This window comes from Oncorhynchus keta, chromosome 4 (genome assembly GCF_023373465.1).
Source record: "Oncorhynchus keta strain PuntledgeMale-10-30-2019 chromosome 4, Oket_V2, whole genome shotgun sequence".
Lineage (NCBI taxonomy): Eukaryota > Metazoa > Chordata > Actinopteri > Salmoniformes > Salmonidae > Oncorhynchus > Oncorhynchus keta.
In genome coordinates, this window is record NC_068424.1 from 59991618 (window position 1) to 60007030 (window position 15413).

The 15413-nt window shown below is 43.3% G+C and overlaps 1 protein-coding gene across 2 annotated transcripts in view; it reads right to left on the reverse strand.

Moving 5' to 3' along the window:
- LOC118379711 (follistatin-related protein 5-like) overlaps positions 1–15413 on the reverse strand; it is a 197233-nt gene that overhangs the window by 56463 nt on the left and 125357 nt on the right. For both annotated transcript variants that reach the window (XM_052511664.1, XM_052511665.1), the window contains exons 6-7: positions 14827–14947; positions 3930–4096 (exon numbers count right to left, since the gene is read on the reverse strand). In XM_052511664.1, the coding sequence (XP_052367624.1) occupies positions 3930–4096; positions 14827–14947 (288 nt within the window). The remainder of the gene's footprint in view (positions 1–3929; positions 4097–14826; positions 14948–15413) is intronic.

Consider the following 15413-nt stretch of genomic DNA (forward strand, 5'->3'; position numbering starts at 1 on the left):
ACACCGAAAGAATCCCCAAAGTTAATGAATCCATACACTGTGTTCAAGTAGTGCAACCATCTAGAAATAACTAAAATTAACTTCCTCATTAGATGCCTACTAACGTTCGCACTTTCTAAGGTAATTTGCTATTTCCCCTGGGAGTATTTCTTCGTTCAGTTCGTTGATTAACATCTATTCATTCTAATTTGATCAGGAAGCTTTCGCAGCTGAAAACCAAGACAGACCTGAAGAAAGATAGCAAATCTTTTAAGTGTTTCTTGTCATAATCCAATTAGAATTCCAATCACGTCTGATGGCATTGTTCAGGTCTCAGAGTCAGTACATGTCCTCGCTTACATACACCTGCTAGACTGCTGTAAAGCATGGGCATGGGCCACCATGTTTGTCAGGTACAACCTCTATGATCAGATAAACAGTGTTCAGGGGTGGGATACTGAGGCTCAGGCTGTACCGGATCATCAGACCTTCGCTGTGTGAAGGGAATTGATGGCTCGTTTTGGCCCCTCGGCGACGAGCATATTGTGTCACCCTTTTAAATGAAAAATGAATGAGGGGAGAAATGAAACTCGGAGGGGTGGAACGAGAAGCACTGGAGGCGATCAAATCCCCCACTCCTCTACCCCTCGTTCCCACTCCACCACCCCTCCTTCCCTCTCCACTCCTCCACCACCAATGCTTTCCCCTCCACTCCTTTACCACCTCCCCTTCCTTCTCCTCCACCCTCCTCCCCCCTCCACTCCTACCCCCTCCACTCCTCCTTCACCCTCCTCCACCTTCCCCCTCCACTCCTCCTTCACCCTTCCATCCCTCTCCTCCTTCACCCCTCATCCCCCCTCCTCTCCTCCTCCACTCCTCCTTCCTCCTCCACCACCCCTCCTTCCCTCTCCACTCCTCCACCCCTCCTTCCCCCTCGAGTCCTCCTCCACTTCTTCTTCCCCCCTCCACCCCCCCTCTTCCACCCCTCCATCCCCCTACTCCACCTATTCTTCCCCCTCCTCCACCCCTCCCCCCACCCCTCTTTCACCCCTCTACTCCTCCACCACCACTCTACTCCTCCTCCACCCCTACTTCCTCCTCCTCCACCCCTCCTCCAGACCACCCCTCCTCAAGGTCTGGTGTATCCGCCACAGAGTGATGTCAGAATTCATTAGCTTTGTGGCCTTTTTATTGAGGATGACATAGTAGACAATTCTATGGTGATTTCAGTTCTGATAAAAACCTACCTGTGTCGGAATCTGCTGGGGGGAAAGAACACAATCGAAATATTTGGATGTTAGTTGAAATGCAACATGGAAAACAGGCAAAAGCACCTATCTTTCCACCATGTAACACTATACATCATATAGCTTAATTGATTCATAATTTTTTTGCATCAGTTGATGGATATTAATTATTTACAGAGGACAGAGTTACAAAAGTCTTAAAGCTCAACATATACATGAGGTTAATGCCTAGATTCAATCAGATCAAGCCTTAACAGGCGATAGCTGACACCCGCCTAGCGGATGTTTTGGTGGTGTCGGAGGTGGAACTGCGTTGGAGCCATCAAATCGGTGAGCAGCTGTTCTTGCGATCATTGCTACTAAGCTGCAGCCGCCCCACTCGGAACGAGAAAGAAATAACAACACTCAAATAAAAAAATATTCAACTACATAATTAGGATTTCTATCAGCCTAATCGAGGTGCATATTACATCTCACACTCCGGTGTTCAACTTGTAAACAAGGCTGCACGGGATTGACTCTGTGGTAATGTCGCCAATGGCAATATCTGCTTAAGGTATAGTTCCGGGAGCCACTTGTGGATTGGACAGCTCTAACGCAGTTCCCCCTCCGACACCATCAAAATGACCTCTATGCGGATGTTGGCTAAAGCATATCTGATTGACTAGAGCCCTAAAATGCCAGCTGCTATACCCCACTTAGTACACTGGGAGATAAAATGCAATACCCATAAACACTTGGTCAGTGTACATACAGTACCAGTCAAAAGTTAGGACACATCTACCTAGGTTTTTTCTTTATTTTTGCTATGTTCTACATTGTAGAATAATTGTGAAGACATCACAACTATGAAATAACACATATGGAATCATGTAGTAACCAAAAACAGTGATAAACAAATAACAAATATATCTTAAATTTGAGATTCTTCAAAGTAGCCACCCTTTGCCTTGATGACAGCTTTGCACACTCTTGGGATTCTCTCAACCAGCTTCATGAGGTAGTCACCTGGAATGCTTTTCCAACAGTCTTGAAGGAGTTCCCACATATGCTGAGCACTTGTTAGCTGCTTTCCCTTCACTCTGCGGTCCAACTCATCCCAAACCATCTCAAGTCAAAAACTGCACAATCCAGGTGTGTAAAACTCATGGAGACTTGAGACTCACGCTGTAATTGCTCCCAAAGGTGTTTCTAACATGTATTGACCCAAGGAGCTGAATACCTATTCAATGACAATAATTTTGTCATTTAAGTTCTATTAATCTTTTTTTAAATTCAAAAAAAAAAATCCACTTTGACCTTAGAGTATTTTGTGTAGATTGTTGACAGAAAATTAAAGTGAAATCTATTTTAATCCCACGTTGTAACACAATAAAATGTGAAGAAATACAAGGGGTCTGCACACTTTTGGAAGGCACTGTATCTACCATATACAGAGGCCAAATGACATCAAAGTCGACCTAACTTGGCCTCGCTTGTACTCTGTTCCTTTACTTTACTCAAGAGTTAAATCTCGCTCTCTCACTTTAATCCAACTTGGCATAGACTGGTTTCAACGCATTCCCCTGTCAGCAATGCCGCGCTTGATGTACAAAATTATGAATAGCTTATTGTAGAGAAGACTGGGGGACAAAATGGCAGTGGTTTCACATGCAAGTCATCAAAAACCTCGGGGAGAAGGCGATGGCCCAAAAGAAATGGAGGATCGTAAGAAGCTGAAGCACTCAGAAACAGTGGGGGCAGAAATTCAATTCCAGGAATGATGGTGCTCGGCGATGACTGGCGACAGCTGTGCGCCTCCTCGCACAGTTTTAAGGGCCATCAACATTTAATGTTACATTAGTGGCTTTGCTGGTCCTCCTTTATCTTACTACGACAGTGTTGACTCCATTATGCATGGTCGAGTCAGCCATAGCTCTGTCAATCCTGATGAGGGACAACGGAGAGAGTGGGCAGCCTTTCCTGCTGACACCCTGAACCTTCAAGTCTTCAAGTGTCCTGTCTTTGAAGAAGGATGAAAGCGTCATGGTGGTAGATACTGCACACAGACGATGACACACGCTCCGCAGGAAGTAAATATAGGAGCTATCCCTCAGAGCTGAACCCCTTTGGTATGCTCCTTCATCCTGCCTGCCATTTTTTACCCATACTCCTTTGCTGTTCTTTGGCTGAGAACACTGTCCCTCTCAGCAGTGTACAGAGACTGGATATCTGACATTGTGTATAACTGTCAAGCCCAAAATGCTGTTCAAAAGATCTAGGTCTGCATTTTGATTAGTCCAGGTTAAAGTGCGCAGGCGTTCTAGTGATGGTGAGAAGCTGAGCAGGATATTACAAAACTGTTGGTCATACTTTATTAGGATTGTCTCATATGATGTACAGATGATCATACTATCAACACACTATCTGTTGATAAGAAACTGCTTGCTAAGGTTACGGTTACAGTGAAATAACAGTTAAGGTACGGATTAGGGCTAGGATTAGGATAAGATTTAAGGTTAGGGGATAGTTATTATGCAAATAAAGTGTTACCAAAGTGTGTGTGTGTGTGTTTGTGTGCATGTGTGCGTGTGTGTGTGTGCATGCGTGCGTGATAAGGTAAGCTATCCTAGATAAGAAAAGCCCGGTAGTCAACCTGTCCTCGACCCAAAGTGTCTTACAAAGCTAGAAGAAACAACAGGTGGGGCTTCAGGCAGCTCTTACATTGATGTCCTCCAGATCCAGAGAGTTGAGGACCTGATTGTTGCGTTTCCAGATGATGGGAGGTCTCTGCTCTCCCTTGATTGCGCAAGTCAAGACGGCACTCTGGCCAACGGTTACCGTGGTGATGCTCAATTTCTGGTCATCTGGCAGGGTGAGCTGGAACACTTCTGTAAAGAAAAAAGCAAAGCCGGTAATTAGATCACCTGTTAGTCATAGAGAGCTGTGCCACTTTTGTTCCACTAGGGTGCTTGAATGTAAAAATTCAAGTGTGTGTGTGTTTGTATCCCCATGTGCACTTGTGTGTGTGTGTGTGTGTGTGTGTGTGTGTGTGTGTGTGTGTGTGTGTGTGTGTGTGTGTGTGTGTGTGTGTGTGTGTGTGTGTGTGTGTGTGTGTGTGTGTGTGTGTGTGTGTGTGTGTGTATTTTAAAAATAATGTTTGTGTGCATGTGTTCAAGTGTGTGTGCACGTGTGTTTGCTTGCACGTGTATGCATTTACTTCTACATATCAGTGAAGCAAGCCAAATTACTTTTCCTGTGTGTGTGTGAGCATACAGCACACTGAACAGACAAGTGATGTATCGTGTGTATGCCCTTATTCTTTAAATTAATGGACCTGAAAACAGTTGAATACACAGAGAGACTCAATTAGCCAGTGTTTTGTTGCCGAGGCAAAACATTACTGCAGATGTTGTTTGGTTTATGTATCGAGGAAACATAATGAGTTCATACGTCAAGAGAAAATGGATGAAATTAGGTGCTACGTAAATACATCAAGTAAACAAGAGATTTAATGTACATTTCATTAAACCATGCCAGTGCTGTATCTCCGAGGATTTCTTCCACCTACCTAGCTATCCATCTTATTATGTGGACTTTTCAAAAGGGATTGTGGGTGTTCTATTCAATGTCCCACAACGCCACCACATTTATGTATCTACATAAAGAGATTATTTGAAATGCATCGACAACTCAAAATGAATTGCAGTTCTCCACATATTGCTATAATCACTGATTGCTCAAGTGAAAGTGTATATATACCACCAAAGGCACAGAAAATATCCTGGAAAAACAGAGACATTTTGCGTGTGGCCGGTAAGGTTGCCAATGGTTAACGACTATAATGCTTCCAGTTCTTCAATGAGACAATGAATGAACACAAAGCCGTTACTCAAGCGTCCCCTTTAATTCTGTTATGTAACTAGACTTGTAACTAGTGTGTGCCTTTGAATTTTCCTCTTGGGCTAATGAGCAACAGAGAAAAACGAAACACTGACTCAATTTGTTCTGCTCCTGAGGCCATGAAATACAAAACCTAATGAAAGAAAAGCCCAGGTCCAGAGACTAGCGGTTAGCTTAGCTCAGCGAAACCAACTGGGGGAAGAAAGAGATTGAATAAGAATGTATCTGGTGTGTACCTTTTAACTTGAGTCGAGAGTTAATGCATAACAATCTGTCTGTTATGTCCTGAACTGGAATAACCCCCATGTGATCAATGCTTGAAGACTGCAAACACCCCATTCTGTAGGAAAGACTAATAAAAATATACCTTAGCACACAATTGTCCTGAGAAAATGTTTTACTATCTAGTGCTTTGAAATGGTTCATAACCCCAAGCAATACATGTCCAGTATTTCTATAGTGTTTAAAAGATCAATAAAAAACTTGAACAGGATGGCTCTTTTGAAGATTGAAAGAAGCTGTGTCATTAAGTCAAAAAGATGTACAATTACAATTCTACATAGTCTCTTGGGGTTTCAAGAATGCATGGGAGATGTTTTTCATGGAGAGATGATTGTATTCGATTGTCCTCAATCAATTTCTAGTCTTTTGTGAAAATTCCCATGCGGGATGATGTATCCAAGACGCAAGAGGACATATGTGTTAACATGCTCAAACACACTCTTGTTGATTAGCCTTTAATTTCTCAAGCATGCGAACATCTGTCAAATCATTAGCGTGACCCTTCCTGCCCGACAATGAAGCATCTTGTGTCTTGATGACGATGATGTTAACCCTTGATCTTTGAAAGCTGACGTGTTACATGGAAAGCGACTCATTTAGTCATGTGGAAATTGCAACATAACAACAATGATGTTTAATGTGTCACAGACAATCTTAATAGAAGAGTATAATTGAGCTACGAAAGAACAAGAATGGCCAACAAGATTCCAGTTTCTCAAATGTGTTTAATGGGGATTTACCACTACACAGACCATGGAAGTTATAAGATGCTGAAATGTTTGAGACAAATATATCTCTCTCAGCACATGCTGCAGTTTCTAACGTCTACAGGGCTTCATTAAATCTTAATTTCCCAAATTAGGCTGCAATGTGTCCTCTCTTTTTCTCCAAGCTCAGAGGAGGAAATTAGCAAAGTACAAATGCATTTCCTACGCAGAATTCATTGGCGCCAGTGGAGATATATTACACATAATTGACTTCAAACTTACTCCATCTATTGAGATGTTAAGTGTTTGAAAACAATTAAAGAACTAATTTTCAGAGTTCAGCTCTGGGTTTATTGGATACATCAGAGATGAAAAAGTGACTTGATGTTTCCCTACTAGCAGATCAAGATACGGGTTCAATGATTACATGAACACACCTCTTTTAAAAATAACCTAAGCAAAATCTTTGCAGAAAGCAAACGGCGGTCATCTTTTGACATGCTCACTGAACTCTGTCTCCCCATGTCACATACACAAAGACAGATGCACAGAAGGGACATACTACTCCACAAATAAAACAATACAATGTCCTAGTGGGAGCTTCCTATTGTGGCTCTGTTATGATGCTGCTCCCCCTCGACCCTGCTGGCAAAACAACCCTGACAGCATCACTGCTAACACGACGCATGGACATTTCAAAACTCAGTAGCTGCGGTGTTGAGGCGGGACATACCCATACAATCTCCTCCCTAACCATTCAATTACAGTCCCTTGTATCTTAATGGCTTTGGAAATGCGTTTAGAGCGACAATCTCGATTCGCAGGCGATCTCGGGGGAACTGAAACGGGGGAAGTCATGGGAGAGATTTTAAAAAGAGAAATCGGCAGGCAGCAGGCTGCATCATACTGTTGGAGGGAAACCACCAAACCCCATGCATGCGAAGTCCGTACAGGCACAGAATGGGCAATTTCTTATTGATCGAATCGAACTCAGTGTGGACTGCTGGACATTATATCCGATCTTCTCTGGCCTCTGATTTATCAGAACGACTAGTGACCCTGGCTGCTCCTTTCGTCTTGTTTTGGCCTTCCATGGCTTTTCTCCTGGGAGGGACCTAACCTTCAACATCCAGCCTGTAATTAGTGATTAACGGCTGGGTCTAGTTTTTGATTTACTCCCCAACTGTTCCCATAATGGGATGTTGGTCCATGCCCACCGCCCAAGACTAAATCACCTATGGCACAGTAGAGGAACGGTTGTCAGGGAAAATAGCTGTCACTGTCGTTTAGCTACTCCCCTGCTCACCTAGCTCTTTCTGTTTCTCTCTCTCTCCTTCCCTTGCTGTTTATCTCTCTCTCCTTGTCTTTCTGTTTCTCTCTCTCCTTTTTCTGTTTCTCTTTCTATTTCTCTTTCTCCTTCTCTCTTTCCTTCTCTTTCCGTTTCTCTCTCTTTCCTTCTCTTTCTGTTTCTCTCTCCTTCTTGTTCTGTTTTTCTCTCTGTTTCTCTCTCTCCTCTCTCTCATTCTCTTTCTGTTTCTCTCTTGTGCTTTCCCAACATCATATCTATCATATATGTGGCACACATCCTCCAAAGAGGTGTTATCTGACCAGGTGGGTGTATCTCCATTGCTGCTGTTTTTTAAATATATATTGTCTAGTGCTGTTACATCATTTTGAACAACCCCCAAATCACTCCACTTGGGTTTAGGGTTCCCTAGACCGATAGGAGGGTTAGCTCGACTGAATTACCTGCTCCAATATCAACGTCTGCAGACAGGAACAGCGCTGCCAATACCAGTAATACTTTGATCAAGACTTAAAGCTTCATAAAGCAGACTGCAAGTAAAGCCAATTGAAATAAAAACCTCTGCACCAAGGTTATAAATGTGAGCGAAGCCTGTAAAAGTGGAACTTACTGAGTGCATTACCTCACCTGATCAGCCTGGAGCCTAGTTTATAGAGCAGCTGGTGAAGGAGCCTCGTGGGACCGACCACACATGGCTGAAGACCATTCTAACTGGACTAATTTGATCAAAACTACCTTGTGAAAAAGACATTGAGAGAAAAGCTATCCCGTCAAAATGCAAGGTATATTTGGGGTTTGGGTTTATCATAAGGGGGCCATGCTGATTTGGCTGTGATGCCTCTCACCCACTGAAGTGAGTTATATTCCTTATTCTGGGGTTCGTAACAGTGAATAATATTGAGCGCCTTCCCACCTGTGTGTGTGTGCGCGTGCATGCGTGCGTGCGTATGTAATTGCGTACGTGCGTGTGTATTGTGTGTGTGTGTGTCTATCTGTAAGTGTGTGTACATGTCTATGTGCGTATGTGTGTTTTAAAGGCAGGTTTGATTGAGGTGCACCAGTAAGCCATCTCACCAGCGGGCTCAAGAAAAGCAAGAGGGAGTGAGTTCAACACACAGTTGAGTGTCCAGAGATGCATTAAATAATTGCCTTCTAGCTCCACGGTAGGGATCTTAATAGCATCATTATGTTCAAAGTACAACGTTGCTCCAATAGCTGCATACCTCTCTAGACTGCAATCCGATGTGATCGTGTCAACAGCATACCCCTCCTTGACAAGAGCCGTGAAATGTTTGAGAGGCATGGAGCCTGTGCGTTTGTTTACATGGAAATGCTTCCCTTCTGTCTGTATGTCTGTCAACAGTGATAGGAAGGAGGACTAACGTCTATAAGAAAGATTATGGTACACATGATATTACATTTTGTAGAGATGTGGTTTTTCTATCATGTAGCTTTCCTACACACTGTGTGATTCATAAACTGTATGTATCACATACACTCAGTGGCCCGTTTATGAGGTACACCACCCTGTTGACGAAAATGGAAAATCTCCTACAGACAGTGCGTCACATGGCCCTGGCTTGCTATATAAAGCAGGCAGACAGGCATCAAGCCATTCAGTTACTGTTATATTGAAAGTTAGAATGGGCAAAACGAGTGACATAAGCAACTTTGAGCATGGTATGATCGTCGGTGCCAGTCATCTCAGAAACGCCTCCTGGGTATTTCATGCATGACAGTGTCTAGGGTGTACCGAGAATGGTGCGACAAACAAAAAACGTCCCGTCAGTGGCAGTCCCGTGGGCAAAAACAGCTATTTGATGAGAGGTCGAAGGAGAATGGCAAGAATCGTGCAAGCTAACAGGCAGACCACAAACAGACAAATAACGGCGCAGTACAACAGTGGTGTGTAGAACGGCATCTCAGAACGCACACCTCGTCGATCCTTGTCACGGATGGGCTATTACAGCAGACAACCACACCGGGTTCCACTCAGCTAAAAGAAGAGAAGAAGAAGCGGCTCCAGTGAACACGCGATCACCAACACTGGACAATTGAGGAGTGGAAAAACATTGCCTGGTCCAGTTCCTGTTGCATCACGCTGATGGCAGAGTCAGGATTTGGCATAATCAGCATGAGTCCATGGCGCCATCCTGCCTGGTGTCAATGGTACAGTCTGGTGGCGGTTGTGTAATGGTGTGGGGAAAGTTTTCCTGATATGTTAGGTCCCTTGATACCAATTGCGCAAGGTTTGAATGCCACACCTTTTAGAATCTATCCCCCAAATAATTTAGGCTGTTCTGGAGGGAAAGGAGGGTCCGACCCATTACTAGATGGATGTATCATATATATCATATCTTAATCATAAGCTTTCCAATCCTACCCAATATCACAGAGAGCTCTGATTGTAATAAATCCAGTCAATTGCAATGTTAATTATAGTTTACATATAGAAATTCAGTCCACACTTCAGGTAATGACTTCTTACTAATCAATATAGTACATCACTGATCAAGCATATAGTGAAATGTTAAGTCATGCAATCTCATTTGATGTCAAGGAATATATAAATTAATGGACTACAAGATACAAGACTACAAGATTCACTAAAGGCATGTGAATACGCAAGCTATATTTGATAACGGACCAAACTTCTGGAAGACAAGACATTCTTGTATCCTATTGTGAAACAACGAGTACTCTTCTACAAAGACTATATACTATTAGAATTGGTTCCATGTCGCAAAAATGCAATTTGTCATGGTTTTAAGTTAGAAATGATGTGAAATCCTCCCGTGGAGATGGATAAGGCCCAATTGGCTATTGTCTCAGTACCTCAAGTGATTTTGAGGATATTTCCAGGGGAAAAGAGAAAGATGTTTTTTTTGTTAAAGCATTTCAAATTGTTCTAATACATAACACATTCTGCAAAAATCACACTTTTGGAAAATGGATCCAATTTAACAGCACTCCTTGAAGCCAGTGAGCAGAATGATCCACGGGAGCTTGTCATGAGAAAGCATGATGATCCATTAATTGTCAATGCGCCGCGAGCAATGAATAACACCAGAGTTGTCTTAATGGAGGCAGGCAGGCCCAGAAACCATTTTCATCTGCCGCTGCCCTGAAGAAGACGAGGCTGTCTCCTTTGGTTGTCTAATAATGATCCATAGAGAAGAGCCAGAGTTTAAGTAAACTAATTTTCTATCTTTGCAAATCCACATTCAGATCGAAGAGTTTTGGAGCTCATAAGAATCGGCAAATTAAAGAACAAATAAGCTGCTGAGATCGTTATTATGTTCTATATGTAGAAAGAACAATACTTGAACTGTTTACTTAACTACCAGCATTAATAACTTCCTTCTCTGACATCAATGTGGTTCATTCCAAATAAAGAGGGATAACTGATTAACATAGGCTACTGAGGTGTGAATCCTCTTAATAGATGATATGCCATATGACATTAACTGTTATACCCTAGACTTATATAACTTGGCCTGACATTTTACACACCGATCACCTTCGGGGTGCGTCCCAAATGGCATACTATGCCCTAGTTAGTGCACTGCTTTTGACCAAGGCTCATTAGGGCTCTGTAACGGCTGATTTCTTCCTCTTCCTCTGAAGAGGAGGTGTAGCAGGGATCGGACCAAAGCGCAGCGTGGTTAGTGTTCATCATGTTTAATAAAGACGATAAACGTGAACACTACAAAATAACAAATGTGAGAAAAAACAAAACAGTTCTGTCTGGTGCAGACACACGAAGACAGAAGACAACCACCCACAAAACCCAACACAAAACAGGCTACCTAAATATGGTTCCCAATCAGAGACAATGACTAACACCTGCCTCTGATTGAGAACCATATCAGGCCAAACATAGAAACGGGAAAACTAGACACACAACATAGAATGCCCACACAGCTCATGTCCTGACCAACACTAAAACAAAGAAAACACAAAAGAACTATGGTGACAGGCCCGTTCAAAAATTGGTGCACCATATAGGAAATAGGGTGCCAATTGGGACGCAGGTTTAGACTGTGCAATGGCAAGCTACTACGCAAAAACACAAGTGACACGTTTCAAAGCCATGGGGTCCATCAGCCTGTCACCAACCACCAACCTCTGGATCGATACTTCAGCCACTGACTACTACATACAGTCACTGGCAGACAGCGACTGATGGACAGCCACTGACAGACAGCCACTGACAGACAGCCACTGACAGACAGACACTGATGGACAGCCACTGACAGACAGCCACTGACAGACAGCCACTGACAGACAGACACTGACAGACAGACACTGACAGCCACTGACAGACAGCCACTGACAGACAGCCACTGACAGACAGCCACTGATAGACAGCCACTGACAGACAGCCACTGACAGACAGCCACTGACAGACAGACACTGACAGACAGCCACTGACAGACAGCCACTGACAGACAGCCACTGACAGACAGCCACTGACAGACAGCCACTGACAGACAGACACTGACAGACAGCCACTGACAGACAGCCACTGACAGACAGACACTGACAGACAGCCACTGACAGACAGCCACTGACAGACAGCCACTGACAGACAGACACTGACGGACAGCCACTGACAGACAGCCACTGACAGACAGACACTGACAGACAGACAGCCACTGACAGACAGCCACTGACAGACAGACACTGACAGACAGCCACTGACAGACAGCCACAGCAGCCACTGACAGACAGACACTGACAGACAGCCACTGACAGACAGCCACTGACAGACAGCCACTGACAGACAGACACTGACAGACAGCCACTGACAGACAGCCACTGACAGACAGACACTGACAGACAGACACTGACGGACAGCCACTGACAGACAGCCACTGACAGACAGACACTGACGGACAGCCACTGACAGACAGCCACTGACAGACAGCCACTGACAGACAGACACTGACGGACAGCCACTGACAGACAGCCACAGACGGACAGCCACTGACGGACAGCCACTGACGGACAGCCACTGACAGACAGCCACTGAGAGACAGCCACTGACAGACAGCCACTGACAGACAGCCACTGACAGACAGCCACTGACAGACAGCCACTGACAGACAGCCACTGACAGACAGTCACTGACAGACAGCCACTAACAGACAGCCACTGACAGACAGCCACTGAGAGACAGCCACTGACAGACAGCCACTAACAGACAGCCACTAACAGACAGCCACTGACAGACAGCCACTGACAGACAGCCACTAACAGACAGCCACTGACAGACAGTCACTGACAGACAGTCACTGACAGACAGCCACTAACAGACAGCCACTGACAGACAGCCACTGACAGACAGCCACTGACAGACAGCCACTAACAGACAGCCACTAACAGACAGCCACTAACAGACAGCCACTAACAGACAGCCACTGACAGACAGCCACTAACAGACAGTCACTGACAGACAGCCACTGAGAGACAGCCACTAACAGACAGCCACTAACAGACAGCCACTGACAGACAGCCACTAACAGACAGTCACTGACAGACAGCCACTGACAGACAGCCTCTAACAGACAGCCACTGACAGTCAGCCACTAACAGACAGCCATTGACAGACAGCCACTAACAGACAGTCACTGACAGACAGTCAGCCAGGAAGAAAATAAAGCATGTACACCAGCAGCTCTTTCGTTCTACTCATCTATTCAGAAGCTGCCAATGGGTTCTCATAGATATAAACCCTCTAATATTTAGTGTTTGATCCTACAATCAAGACTTAGCGATACAGTGACATCTGCAACCTTGGAATTTTACCATTCCCATGCCCTAAGGTTAAGGTGACATCAAATGTACAGGACGTGAATGCCTTATCTGTCCTAAACCCGGAGTGCATTACATTCACCAAGTTATTCAAGGATGGCAATACATACGACTATCTGTAGTGTGGCAGACATCATTTCATTTCTATCAGTAACTTGGTCTAATTAAAAGCCATCATTCCTGCTAGATATTTACCTTACTGCTCGCTGAAGCGATTGATTTTTATTTTCTTGAATATGGGATGGAGTCAATGAATTATGCATGGACGTTAGTGTCTTATCTTTAACAGTGACAAACAACGTTGCTGTGATTTGAATATTCCAAGTTGTATGCAAAACAGACACACATCCTGTGAAAGACAGGTCTCATTTTCATCGGGATTGTTGGCTAGTTCTGCATTTACTGCTGTTATTTGCAAAATGGTACTATATTTCTAAATATACTGAATCAACAAATGTCCTATTCATGTAATCTTATGGTATTATATTTTATTGGAGCGCATTGACATGGCTAATGAGACCTGTGAACTGGAAAAATAGCATTTAGTTGTGTAGTTAAGTGCTACACGATCTGAAGCGACAGTAGTCAGCGCCATCATTGAGGTTCACCTAACTTTTTGTTTATCTTCTTATTTTTTACATTCACTTACATAAAACATCTGCAACAATAAATTAAGAAGGTTAGAGTGATCACAAAACCTTTTGCAAGGCTGGTGGTATTTAAGGCTTTGGTATAGCGGCTATCTTTACTGTGGTAAAGGGAACACAGAGGCATTGTGTTCATAATGCACATGAAAGCTGGAGGTCTGTAGATTTAATGGGTTTACCTGTTCAATATAATCCTAACTGAAAACTGTTTCTACCTCTGGACGTGTAACACATTCTTAGCCTTATCTGAATTTAGCTTTGGGTGAAAACAGGGCATTCAAAAGGACTATGAATGCTAAGGGACTGAAAGGCTGGAATGACATTCAACTCCATAGTGTATAGTAGGCTATCTCACATAGACTAAGAGACGGCTAAATCATATCAAGCTCACCATTGCTTGGTTGGATCCTACAGAGTAAATGGGCACGAGCATTAATACACGTTGTGCAATTTCATGACGGGGTTCATGCTTTCTCAGTCTTATATTTTAGTGGTTTGTCATGAATATTAACTAAGTAAAAGAACTAGCTGCTATAGACAGGGAGAAAGAAAAGCTCTCCCTTAAATAGCCTATGATGAATTGTAAATCTCCCACAGCTCGAGCGATGAGAACTGGCCTGATCATTCAGAGAGATATTAACAACTTTTGGTAGTGTAACTATTGTATAGGAATGTATAAAAAATGTTCAACCATGGTTTTGAGTAAACAGTAAACATTGTAAACAGTTTTATCCACTTTGCTGTCACATAAAGGCATAGGTTACTTATAAAGTTTTTAACTCTATGTGTCTGAAAGCATGTCCATTGTCCAATTCAACACAACCTGTGGAGGGTATATTCTTCAAATATCCTTGTCAAAAAAGGAAAAAGGAAATGGTAATACACACTTGAGTATTTTACACAACCTTACTGCCCTGAATGACAAAACATAAGCATGATCAGTTGATCCTGCCACTCACCAAAAGCTGTATAGAACTCGTCCTTTGCTAGGTGCTCGTCATCGTTGATGTCGTTGTATTTGAGAAGGTCAAACAGGGTGCACTCAGAGTCCTCCTTGAACAGACCTTCCTGCTTGATGACCTGCAACAGAAAAATGCATTGAGACGTGGGCATGTAAGTAACTTATAGTTAAAGCTCATTCTAGACCTGGGCAAGTAGGTAACTTACAGTTAAAGTTAAGTCTAGACCTTGACTAATATGTAACTTACAGTTAAAGCTAAGTCTAGACCTGGTCTAGTATGGAAGTTACAGTTAAAGTTAAGTCTAGACAGTAAGTCTAAGTCTGGTATTTTGGCATCTGGGGTTTGCTTTTTTCTTGTACCTTTTCCCCCCCATCTCCATTTCTTGGTGCTGAAACCCGGGAACCAACCATGGAACTTGGATTTCTAATGTTGTGGTATGTGGTTTCTAACCTAAACTCAATTTCACATGTAAGTTTGACCTTGATTGTCTATTGATCTCTTATTTCTGGAAGTAAATATGCTGAGGAAACCCTTTTTCATGGTGCAAAGACCTGTTATGTTTTATATAAGGTTTGAAATAAATC